General features: G+C 43.6%; 3 protein-coding genes across 5 annotated transcripts; all 3 read left to right on the forward strand.

The window, feature by feature from the left end:
• The first annotated feature begins 123 nt into the window (after positions 1–123).
• On the forward strand, positions 124–5,216 carry pigs (phosphatidylinositol glycan anchor biosynthesis, class S). The gene is made up of 12 exons (XM_060056588.1): positions 124–353; positions 848–987; positions 1,095–1,206; positions 1,308–1,397; positions 1,604–1,695; positions 1,875–2,115; positions 2,910–3,052; positions 3,172–3,286; positions 3,377–3,522; positions 3,920–4,023; positions 4,167–4,377; positions 4,546–5,216. Exons 1-12 carry the CDS (start codon positions 335–337, stop codon positions 4,822–4,824), a joined length of 1,692 nt encoding a protein of 563 aa, XP_059912571.1. The 5' UTR covers positions 124–334; the 3' UTR covers positions 4,825–5,216.
• A 267-nt stretch (positions 5,217–5,483) lies between these two features.
• Positions 5,484–8,705, forward strand: srsf1b (serine and arginine rich splicing factor 1b). 3 transcript variants are annotated; one of them, XM_060056608.1, is made up of 5 exons: positions 5,484–5,566; positions 5,646–5,904; positions 6,154–6,368; positions 6,452–6,624; positions 6,844–8,705. In XM_060056608.1, the coding sequence occupies exons 2-5, from the start codon at positions 5,717–5,719 to the stop codon at positions 7,018–7,020; spliced, it is 753 nt and encodes a 250-aa protein (XP_059912591.1). In that variant the 5' UTR covers positions 5,484–5,566; positions 5,646–5,716; the 3' UTR covers positions 7,021–8,705. The 3 variants fall into 3 exon arrangements, 2 of the variants coding, with proteins under 2 accessions (XP_059912591.1, XP_059912590.1); XR_009526619.1 differs by having other exon boundaries at positions 5,490–5,904; positions 6,844–7,657; positions 8,162–8,705; XM_060056607.1 differs by having other exon boundaries at positions 5,490–5,904.
• A 603-nt stretch (positions 8,706–9,308) lies between these two features.
• On the forward strand, positions 9,309–11,437 carry dynll2b (dynein, light chain, LC8-type 2b). Its single transcript, XM_060056610.1, has 3 exons — positions 9,309–9,459; positions 10,580–10,718; positions 10,820–11,437. Exons 2-3 carry the CDS (start codon positions 10,587–10,589, stop codon positions 10,955–10,957), a joined length of 270 nt encoding a protein of 89 aa, XP_059912593.1. The 5' UTR covers positions 9,309–9,459; positions 10,580–10,586; the 3' UTR covers positions 10,958–11,437.
• Positions 11,438–11,692: the final 255 nt, after the last annotated feature.

Below are 11,692 nucleotides of genomic sequence, written 5' to 3' on the forward strand. Positions count from 1 at the left end.
ATTGAGCCAGGAATACGACAGCTCATCCGCTGGAGGGCGATGTTTGCTGAACAATATGACGTGTATCCGGGACAATGGGTGAGTTCGATTTTCACTCCGCCATAGTCTGCGTGAAACCCGAACATCCCATTTTGTTCTAGATAAAGTTAATTCAGCACACTCCTCCGAAGAAAATATACATCCTGATTTTATATTTTACATTTATATCCTCTATTTTGAATTAGAGCTTTTTAACAACATTCAACATCCGTTTTAACAACTCTTTATAGATCACGTGATGTTTTTTTCCCCGTCTTGAAGTTAAACCAACGCCCCTTTTCACCGCACAGACAGAATGGCTACCGCGGAAGTGGGTGAGTGAAATCCCAATTGCTTATTGCTTTTATTTATGTTCTGCATACTTATGTGATATATATCTACAAGGATATTGTAGTACATTAGCAGTTCTAGGACTTGCACTGAAAAAGTTTTGCGGGGGAATGGTTAGTCAATTGTTTTTTCTTAGTAAACCATATTAACACCTGCTATTCCCTTAGCTGCAGATTTATACATGGCATTTTCAGACCCGTACATTAAGTATAAAATAAACGCATTTGCGTGCATTCTATCGATCATCATCTGTTGTATTTTCTATTACTCTTTCTTTTCATTCAATTCATAAAACCACATATAATTACATATTTTAGGTTAAAAAAAACATGGTTCTGGTTGTAATGGTAAATCTGGTTGCTTTGAATATCTATCTATCTATCTATCTATCTATCTATCTATCTATCTATCTATCTATCTATCTATCTATCTATCTATCTATCTATCTATCTATCTATCTATCTATCTATCTAAACAGAACGCAAACGAGGCCAGCTTGCTGCCCTGTCTATAGCGGTGGTGGTGGTCTTGGTAGGGGTCCCATTATGGTGGCGCACCACAGAAACATACAGAGCCTGGCTTCCTGTCAACCAGATCAATGAGTTGGCTGAGCTCCAGGTTTGTCTGTGTTACCGATCAATGGCTCACTGGACACGTTATGTTCATCCGTCGTCCAACGTCTGCATGCATTGGCTCTTCTCATCTGGTTGGAAATGGTTCCACAGCTGCAGCTGAGTGTTGACGTGGAGGTGGTGTTCTCTCGTGGGACGCTGACGCCGGAGCAGCAGAAGAAGGTTCCATTTACACGGACACAGGAGGAGGCCCAAAAAGTGGATGGTGATGACGGCGTTCATCGGTTTGCAATTACTGTCGGATCAATTAGGTAGCATGCTCCTCTCTCTCAGTGTACTTATATTCTGCCTCTTGTCATTTGACAGATGACACAACCTTGCGGTACCGTTATGAGTCAAAGTATCGTACGGCTAACATCATGGAGGAAGATGCCCTGAAGCAACCCACTGCAGCAGGTACGATTTACTCTTCTGCCTTTAGCACAATTTCACACTAGCTGTGTGACATTTGTGTGCTCACACGCAAATCATCCATGTAATGGATGACAATATATGCTTACCAAGTGTGTTAGGGTACCAAGCAGGATGCCACCTAAGAATTCTGAATGAGATCCTTGCGAGAGACCACTCTGGTGATGATACCCTCTCTGTTCTCCACATAGAGGCCGATCTCTCTCTGCATACCCTCAGTGCCAGTCCTTGCGGATCGGTTGTGGTTTACGTGATTCCAGAAACATCTGTTCTTCTGCCTCAGGTACAAATAACCTCTGCTCTTTCTTTTCACGTGCACTTTCAATACCTGAGTTCTCAACTGAAAAGAAAATACTGTTATTATCATGACATTAACAATCTATAATACATTTAGGTGATTTTGTTGATGCTTTTATCCAAAGCGACTCACAACCATTCATTAACAGAATCACACACCTACAGGGCGTGGACGTGTACATCGGCCATCGCCGGACCGCCGTTCTGCGCATGGGCGCTCCGATGAGCGTGGGCAAGAACCACAAGCAGCTGCTGGCCCACCTGGAGCCGCGCATCACACAGGTGGTGCAGGTGATGTCGTTCAGTCACACCGACATCACGGCCGCCCTCAGTGACAGAGTCCGCCTCAGCCCTGGGAGCAAGGAGAGCTTGGCTGACAGCATGAGGTCCTTCAAGTCCAGTCCTGGTAAGATATTATACGGAGGGGTGCACATAACTTTTTCTTTTTCAGTGAGTTCCTCAGGTGAGTACCAGGAGACGGTGATTGGTACTCACTCCACGCGTAGCGTTGATTTAATTACACCTGACGTTATGAAACTTCCTCTGTTTCACAAAGGAGATCCCATTTTCAATGCACAACTTCTGTGTTTTTGGCTCCAGCTGAATGTTTAATAAAACTGCAGCAGCTTGACCACGCAGCGAATGAATGCCTCACAGTAACGGACGTTGCGATCGGCTGATTTTGCGCAGTTCTCCAGTGTGCGCGTGGTGCACAGCGCACATGAGCGCACGTGTCAGTGCACTCATCATTCTTGTTGAGCCACGGCACTTCTTGGAGACAAAAAAAAATAATAATCTTCTGCTTGTCTACTTTGCCGAAACACCAAAGTAGACAATCTACACGTGTGGTTTTGTTTTGATGACCTGCAGGTTAGGTACGCAAAAGTATGGTAATAACACAAGTGACGTTACGCATCCCTGATTATGGGCGCGCATGCATGCCAGTTATGTGCACCCCTGATTATACGCACCTATGATACCTAAGGTGTTGTATGGGGAGGCCGTAGATGTACTGGTGGCTCAGTAGTTCCCTCCACTCCTTTTCTTTTTGTAGGCATTACTGAGATGCTTTGTATCAAGATATATTAGATCAAAGTGTTTGTTATGACCAAAGTAGATGGCTGTGATTATTGTCCACACTGAGTATTGGTGGAGTAGAAGCTAAATCTATTCTTCATTTTTGTTCATGAAACGCTATAGGTTATGAGATAACGTTCAGCCTGCTGAATCCTGACCCAAAGTCCCATCGCCTAGACTGGGATATTGAGGGTGCTGTACACAGCTATATCCAGCCTCTGCTCACTAAACTGGCCCCTCTGGCTAACTTCAGCATCGACTCACAGGTGTGTGCCCATGCCTTCCTGCATGCATGCGTGTGTGTGTGTGTATGTGTCTGTTTTCCAAACAAGTGCGTAGGTAAATCACTCAGGTTTGACGTGTCCCCCACCCTCTGTACTTCTAGATTTTGTACTACGCCATGCTGGGGGTCAACCCTCGGTTTGACAGCAGCCTGGAGGCCTATACGCTGAATGCAGACAGCCTCGCGCATGTCATAAACCCTGTGGAGGCTAGGCTTGGTAAGACTCGTTCTCTCTCAAGGACACAAGAACATTGAATCTCCGAAGGGCTTTGAGAGGACTCCAATTCTACTTCAACATTTCCTCCAGGCTCCAATGCTGCGTCGTCCAACCCAGTGCTGAACTTCCTGCTCTATGTCCCTGATGCCCACCACTCCCCACTCTACATCCACGACCACCAGAAGCAGCCGGTGGCCTCCAACGCTTTCCACTCACCTCGCTGGGGAGGGATTATGGTCAGGACTTTTCAAATGCACTATAGACATCGTACCCATCCTCTCAAAACCTATGAGACAATATTTCTGTTAGTGTTAAGATTGGTTGTTTATAGAATTTTTGGATTGATCGAAAATACCCCCCCCCCCCCCCCCCCCCCCATGTTGTATATGCTGAACCAGTGATTTCCCCTTTTGTAGCAGTGGTTCTGTGAGTTGTTAACCTAAGATTTTTTTTTTTTTTTAAAGAGCCCTTCAAATGGTTACTTCTGGTGTGATTGTTTTGAAAAAATGTAGATTGAGATTCCAAATATGACATAACAACCAACAGAGTCACGGTATCTGCTGAGACCAGATCATGCGATGGTGCACATAGAGGAAACACTGGCTGACCTCAGGCTTCCACTTTGTCTTACAGGTGTACAATGTAAACGACTTGTACGGAAGAGGGGAGACCCCACTCCCGGTGAACATCAACATTAACATGGAGAAAGTCATGGGGGTGTTCCTCGCACAACTTCGGTAGGGCTATTCATACGATGGATGTGTGGAACTCTTGTAGCCCTAAATTATAACCCAGCCGCATCCCCCCACCTGTGTATTCTAACCCTTGTGCACACATCTCCACACATTCTAACCCATGTGTGCACCTGCACTTGTATCAGACTGATGCTGGGTGTGCAGTCTTCCCCGGCGCCCCCTGGCTTCCTGGTGGAGCCGTGTGGCGGTGCGGGACTGGCTGACTGGGAGCTGGATCGGCTCATGTGGAGCAGGACGGTGGAGAACGTTGCCACAGCAACCACAACCATCACTTCACTGGCCCAGCTCCTCGACCAGATAGGCAACATTGTTATTAACGACAACATCGCCTCGCAGGTGATGAAATAAAAGTTTTGTTCTTTATCATTTGCTGGATCCGTCAATTTATTTTATTATATAAATAACAAACTTGGGTTACTCTTGCACATATGCTTGTATATTATCATTTGATACTATGTTTGTCATTATATTCTGTATCTGTTATCTAATATTTTGTTGTGACAGGTGTCCAGCACCGTCACCTCTCTACAGCTGGCTGTGGCAGAGCTGGAGGCTGGGAACCTGGGCTTCGCTCTGCAGTACAGTAAAGAGGCCATCTTAGCCTCAGAGAGGGCCTTCTTCGACCCCTCCCTCCTTCACCTCCTCTACTTTCCAGACGACCAGAAGTTTGCCATATACATCCCACTCTTCCTGCCCATGTGTGTTCCTATATTGTTGTCACTGATCAAGATTGCATCTGAGGCCAGACAGAGACGCAAGTTGAAGCAGAGCAAGAAGGACTAAGAAGGACTCGAGCAGTGTGAAGGACTTATGACAGTCTGAAGACCAGAGTTTTCTGACTGGTCTTCATATTTAAAACTTTCTTAATGGGATGAATCCTGGGAAGGAAAGATAACTAAACTGTTAAGCCACTTTCAGCATGGATTGTATTATGTTTCTGTTTATAAGGGAGCGGTTATTTTTATTTATTATATTATTTGCAAGATTGAGCGCACATAGCCTATGTCTGACACTGACCTAGGCCAGAATTATTTTTTTCTATATGCAATGGTTTTATGTATTTGAAATTTCAAATGATTCAAAGTAAAACAAATAATCAACTTTTAATTTAGGCATGTATCTCAAGCTGCTGTCTTTATGTGTTAATATTAAACTTGCATACATACAGAGTTAAATGTTTGTGAAGCACTGCTTTGTAATCTGAATGCTGGCCCTGCATTACCAACATGCATCTTTCTAAATTGAGTAAACATACACCATCTTTCCCTGAAATGCATCTCAGAAAACGGAAGTTTGCTTAAGGCATTTTTAAGCAACAAAACAAAATCCATTGTGAACCACCTCTACTCTATCTAACAATGGGAGATTTAAATTCAGAATTCTGATTCGGCAGGCGGGAAGACTGCTATAGGGTTGGTGACGTAAACGCTCAAGCATTAATCTGATTGGTTGCGGCTTAAAGCTAAGGAAATTGCAAAGCTAACCTGAAGGTAGCTATTTTAAAGCGGTCTCGACCTACCACGAAGTAAGCAATTTGCAACGAACACTCGTCTTTAAATGTGGATACTATTTCACGACAGATAATCAAACGTTTTTTTATTAAGGATTTCTCTCAGATCAACCGTAATATCACCTTTTACGCTTTAGCTAACTTAGCGCAGTCCGGATCAACGGCATGGCTGAAGTAGTACGGGGACCAGCAGGAAACAACGATTGTCGGATTTATGTCGGGAATCTCCCTCCCGATATCCGTACTAAAGACGTTGAAGATGTATTTTACAAATATGGAAGTATCCGAGATATCGATCTGAAGAACAGAAGAGGCGGACCCCCGTTTGCCTTTGTGGAATTCGAGGACTCCAGGTGAACAGAAACTAACGTGCTACCAAACGATATCTCTGTGTATAACAACTCTGGACTCACTAAGTTGGCCTATAATAATGGGTGCTCATTATGAACGGTCTGTGGCAACATTTTCTATAGATTTGGTTTAAAATTGGGTGGCTAACGTTTTTATTGTGATCAATGCTCCCACTAAGGGTTAAAATACCAACTGGGCAGACCAATTGCTGAATGACTGAGCAACAAAGATTCATCCGCTTCCTTTACCAGGGATGCAGAGGATGCGGTCCATGGACGTGATGGTTACGACTACGATGGCTATCGTCTCCGTGTCGAGTTTCCAAGAAGCAGCCGGGGGGGCAACAGAGGAGGAGGAGGAGGAGGTGGTGGTGCTGGTGGTGGTGGTGGCGGGGGATCACTGGGAACAGCAAGGGGGAGATATGGTCCCCCCTCACGACGTTCAGAGTACAGAGTAATTGTGTCAGGTGAGTGTCTCTGAACCAGTATTCCTCCGTAGGATTTCTCAATCAGAATTATGTTTTTTAAATCCAGCTTGCTATCTTTACAGGTCTACCACCCAGTGGAAGCTGGCAAGATCTGAAAGATCACATGAGGGAGGCAGGTGATGTATGTTATGCCGATGTGTTACGCGATGGTACCGGCGTGGTGGAGTTTGTACGGAAAGAAGACATGAGCTATGCCGTCCGCAAGCTTGATAACACAAAGTTTCGTTCACACGAGGTAGGTTGGGGCTGTGGCTTAACTTTATCTCAACAAGCAATAGATCTGGAACTAGGCAGTGTTTTGGAGATGAAACGGAAAGTCCTTAAGAGATTGGAAGGTGGCCCTTTTGAGGAAGGAAGGTGCTAATGCGTATTGTTAATTGTTATGAACCTCAGCCCCTATGTTCCGTATGTGTATTATCTATTGTAATGCGTCTGTTCGGTTGGGACTGTGTAGGGAGAGACGGCATACATCCGTGTGAAGGTGGATGGTCCCCGGAGCCCCAGCTATGGAGGCTCGCGCTCTCGCAGCAACAGCCGCAGCCGGAGCAACAGCGGATCACGCCGCTACTCTCCACGCCGCGGACGGGAGTCTCCACGTTACTCCCCTCGCCGCTCTCGCTCTCGCTCCTAGACCGGCGAGACATGGGGAAATCACGACAATGACCCCCCCCCCTTCATTGACCATCTGCTGTTGAACCTTCTTCTCTGGTTGTTTCTTTTGTTTCCCCCTTGTGTGTGTGTGTGTGTGTGTGTGTGTGTGTGTGTGTGTGTGTGTGTGTGTGTGTGTGTGTGTGTGTGTGTGTGTGTGTGTGTGTGTGTGTGTGTGTGTGTGTGTGTGTGTGTGTGTGTGTGTGTGTGTGTGTGTGTGTGTGTGTGTGTGTGTGTGTGTCCCATCATCTCTCTTGCCTTCCCTCTCCTGACTAATATCTCACCAGTGTGCATAGCCCTAGTAGTCTAACTTGTCTCTCCCCTTTCATACTGACCTTTTCAGTACCAAATCCACCAGCTGATTGTAATGTTACCCTGCTGGTCTTTTGGACTTCACCAGATGTTTTCAAATTTCAATTTTGATGAGGTTGCTCCGCTTTGTTAACGCTTTGTTTATACCGTTACTTTTTTTTATCTTGGCCATGCATTTTAGTGTTTATGAACTGCTGTACTTTGACCCTGTCATGTGTATCTCTCTGTAGAGTTCAGAGGAGCAGGATAGCATGGGGAACAGGAATTAGGATTAACAGGAGGAGGAGGAATCAAAAAACGAACCAATGGTATGACACCTGTGGCCTCCGAAGGCTAGCCGAAGATATTTTCTACAGCTTTCCTTTTTATTTCCTTTTTTATTTTTGACCCACAAAGTCTACAAAAGCGTTATGTTGTGGTGGCTAGAGTTACTTCTGCATGCTTGTTTAATTGTTGAATATATGAACTGTGCCCACCAGGATACAAGACAATGCTTCTGCACACCAGTCCTGCATCCAAACACCTAGAATGCATTGCTCTGTTTTGCCAGGGTGGTGTAATCAAACTCAGTTCTAAATACTAGTGTTGTTCGAAGACCATTTGGTCTGTGGTTTTCTTGCTTGTTTTGCTAATGGTTAAGTAGCAACTGTCAATGTGGCATCATTAGTAGATATATTTTAATATATCATTCTAAGTTTGCCCCCCCCCCCCCCCCCCCCTAATGTAGGAAAATGATCGAATTTATTTTTGAATGTCTTTAGTGTGGTGTGACTCTAACTGGCCTCCTTCTCTTTGGTTCTGCTGGTATTAAGGTTCGGACGGGGCTCAGTGCTTCCCACTCTGGAGCTGGATCAGGATTCAGGATCAGATCAGGATTAGGATTAGGCTTCAGGATGGATACATGGAGCATTTTACTGGGAGAAGATCCCGACCCATGGCCCGAGCCAACCGGAGTTATTATAGCAAAGGATCTTTTCTCTAATTGGCCTTTTAAAAATAACCCCCACAAAAATCTTGTTTTTGCGTGTGTCTGGGACATCAGCGACCCAATCACAGAAGTCTTCCAGATGAGGCAATTTTTTTTTTCCTGATCCTTTTTTTAAAATGAAAGAGGGAGAGAATGTGGAGCATGGCTGGGATCATAACCAGGAAGCAGGCTGGACCCACGCACATAAGGAGAGCGGTAAATAGAGTGGGTTATCAGAGGGAGGGGGGTGTGTCATTGATGTGGTTTGCCATCTTTTTTTTTTTTATTCTTTCCCAAGCAGGTTTGTGCTGTGGAGAAGTTATGTTCTGATGATCATTCAAAGATAAAATCTTAATCTCAAAAATAAAAGTTACATTTATTGTATAACATGTTTGCATTCTTGGTAATTTGTTATCCATGTATGATAAAGTGACAAAACGCTAGCTCCACTTTCAATTCTAGGAAAAAACTCTAACCCTGAACCCTAACCTAACCCTAACCCTTGAAATACATTTTCAAGGATTTAAGTGTGTCAAAACTACTGCCCTTGCGACATTCGTATCCTAATAACTAAATATGCATTAAAGGAAAAAAAATTAACAGGCCTGTTTTAATTGGTACTTTAAAGACAAAACATCAGTGCTTGATTTGACTGTATTCACACATAGCCGGGTAAAGTAATGTACAAAAATACTACTGTAGAGTTAGTGTGCAATACTGTATTGCATGTAATGGATCAAAAAATAGCTGAAATTAACAAAACATACCTATCCTGTATATATTCAGGAATACACTATAAGGTGTAAAATTATGTTAACCTATAATCATTTGAGCTCATACCGATGTTAAGTATGGTGTCTCGAGAGACTTAATCGATGTTATTGATTGTCAACTGGATCCAATCTCACGATAAGGAGGAAGGAATGGTGCATTCTGGGTGGAAATAAGATGCGGGCAGTAGCCCGCTAGTGAAAATCGCGAAAGATCTGGTGGAGTATTAATTTCCTCCAATCAGAAGGTTGATGTAACGCGGGGGGCGGGGCAGATACAAACGTAGCATGTCACAGCATAAATGAGCGACAAACGGGCTGTGCATTTCTAGACAAGACGTTATACACCGAACTTCAGTAAAAATAAAAAAAGGTAAGCTTTGTTTTCTGTGTCATTAGGGGCAATTGTGTACCTGACTAGAGATGCGACCATATGAAGGTATCCTCGTGTTTAGTGGAAAAGAGTGGTTCATTGAATTGAGTCGTTGCATTGCGTAGACTTTATCAAAAACACAAGGCGGTATCATCGTATTGCGTGGTCATGATTAAAGTTATACATGCCCAGGAGCGTAGAAGTACTTGGAACGACGAGCGTTTTCTTGCCCTAATTAAATCCGCATGTATACTATTGAATAGCATTTAATTGTGTGTAGTGAGATATCTATAGCCCGTCAAAGTGGTATTGTGCGTGGGCAGGTGGTCCACACGGATAGCAGGAACATGGCCTCATGTGTACCCTTTCCAGTATTGTCTGCTTTAAACCACTGGTCAGTCTTTGTAAATGTAGATTCTTTGCATTATTTGCCAAATTTGTTATTATAGTTGGAAATCCCCCACAAACGACACTTTTTGGATCCCGGAGTTGATCCGATATGTTCCCATAGATTGCAGAAACCATGCAACCTACACACTTTCGCAAGTTCAATACTCCCAAGATGACCCATGTTTAGTCTATGTCGACCTTATCCATTCATCATATGCATCGTTGGGCTCTATGAAGGCCAATGCTTTATTATTGGGCAGTTTATTTAAAACATTTTGTAAATGAGTCGAACAGACCGGTATGGTAACCATTATACCTCCACTGTCTTTTTGAAGACGTTCTTGTCATTACATGTGCAGTCTGGTAGACCTAAAAACTGGACGATGCGCAGTCTCTGTCCAACCCAATACTAATATCAAAGTCAGCATTCAATCACAACAACCCTAATCAATAGTCTCATTCTAAGCAACGTTCACGGTAACCCAAGTACACCATTGCACCATAGTTTGGGTGTTTTCTTATGAAATGTGGTAATTGGGGACATTTGGAAGGGTGTGGGTATCCAAGGGCTCTAGACAAGTAGGTTAAAAGGGATTCTTCCAATGGCTTGTGTTTTACAACCCACAGGTCATCTACATTCAGTGACGCATCTAAGGTTGAGTGGTATCTCTTCTAAAGATGGGGTCATCACCTCAAATCCTTTTGAACTGTTCTTTCTCTGTCTATGTAGAGCCACCATGACTGACCGGAAAGCAGTGATAAAGAATGCCGACATGTCAGAAGACATGCAGCAGGACGCAGTGGACTGTGCCACGCAGGCCATGGAGAAGTACAACATTGAGAAGGACATTGCTGCCTATATTAAAAAGGTGGGTTGACTGCCACTATCAATCACCACACTTTTCCTATTTCGTAATGTTCCTATGAAAGGCTCTCCGTACCTCCATCAATGGTGTTGTTTCCTCTTCAGGAGTTTGACAAAAAGTACAACCCCACGTGGCATTGTATCGTTGGGAGAAACTTTGGGAGCTACGTGACGCATGAAACCAAGCATTTCATCTACTTCTACCTGGGCCAGGTTGCCATTCTTCTCTTCAAGTCCGGCTGAAAACGCAGACCTGCCTTCTTCACGTTACTTTTAAGTCCTTAATAACTCTGCCTGCTGCCATTTGATTGGCCATGTTTCTACCTACCTCCACTCCTGCTTTCCAAATTATTCAATATGTAAATTGTTACCCATTATCCACCTGGAGGAAGGAGTTGTGTGCTGTTTTGGATGGACCGAGATGGCTCTTGCCCCTGTAGGGATGCGCCCTCAACATTACAACCTAATATTACAGTCAGTATCCCAACATGTTCTTGAGGATTGACTCATACTTTCTAAACACAATTATTTGGCTGTGCGATGCATGGGCCTTGTACATGATTTCATATAGATATGTTGTATGATAACTTGTTTTTTCATTTTATTGCCTAAAAGATATCTAGCAACATGATTCCCTTTTTGTTTTCTGTTTACAAAGTTGGTGTAAAAAAAAAATGCTTTGACTGTTGCTGATACTTAATAAAGAATAATAATTTATGCCAAGCAATAAAAGTCTTGTTTATCCTCCAAACCGGGTCCTAAAGGTCTACCTCCCAAGCAATTGTAATGTTTAACTAATGCTGCGTTATTTTAAAAGAAATAACTTAAAATCCCTGATGGATGTCGTGTATTCTGGACCCTGAATCCAACACCAATGCCAAGACGGCTTCATGTTCAGTTTCTTTCCGTATATTTAAAGCTCTAAGCTTGATCTTGAATGGTATTTACTTTTTCTTTTCTCAATGGATGTAAAATATT

This window comes from Gadus macrocephalus, chromosome 7, assembly GCF_031168955.1.
Source record: "Gadus macrocephalus chromosome 7, ASM3116895v1".
NCBI lineage: Eukaryota > Metazoa > Chordata > Actinopteri > Gadiformes > Gadidae > Gadus > Gadus macrocephalus.

What these genes read in the sequence shown, in the direction of transcription:
- pigs (XM_060056588.1), top strand. An exon ending in GTCCTTCAAGTCCAGTCCTG is followed by an intron (nt 2,116 to 2,909) that starts GTAAGATATTAT and finishes GAAACGCTATAG; the next exon opens with GTTATGAGATAACGTTCAGC. An exon ending in ACTTCAGCATCGACTCACAG is followed by an intron (nt 3,053 to 3,171) that starts GTGTGTGCCCAT and finishes CTGTACTTCTAG; the next exon opens with ATTTTGTACTACGCCATGCT.
- dynll2b (XM_060056610.1), top strand. Translation starts at nt 10,587, where the DNA reads ATGACTGACCGGAAAGCAGTGATAAAGAATGCCGACATGTCAGAAGAC. An exon ending in TTGCTGCCTATATTAAAAAG is followed by an intron (nt 10,719 to 10,819) that starts GTGGGTTGACTG and finishes TTTCCTCTTCAG; the next exon opens with GAGTTTGACAAAAAGTACAA.
- srsf1b (XM_060056608.1), top strand. Translation starts at nt 5,717, where the DNA reads ATGGCTGAAGTAGTACGGGGACCAGCAGGAAACAACGATTGTCGGATT. An exon ending in GTACAGAGTAATTGTGTCAG is followed by an intron (nt 6,369 to 6,451) that starts GTGAGTGTCTCT and finishes CTATCTTTACAG; the next exon opens with GTCTACCACCCAGTGGAAGC. An exon ending in CAAAGTTTCGTTCACACGAG is followed by an intron (nt 6,625 to 6,843) that starts GTAGGTTGGGGC and finishes GGGACTGTGTAG; the next exon opens with GGAGAGACGGCATACATCCG.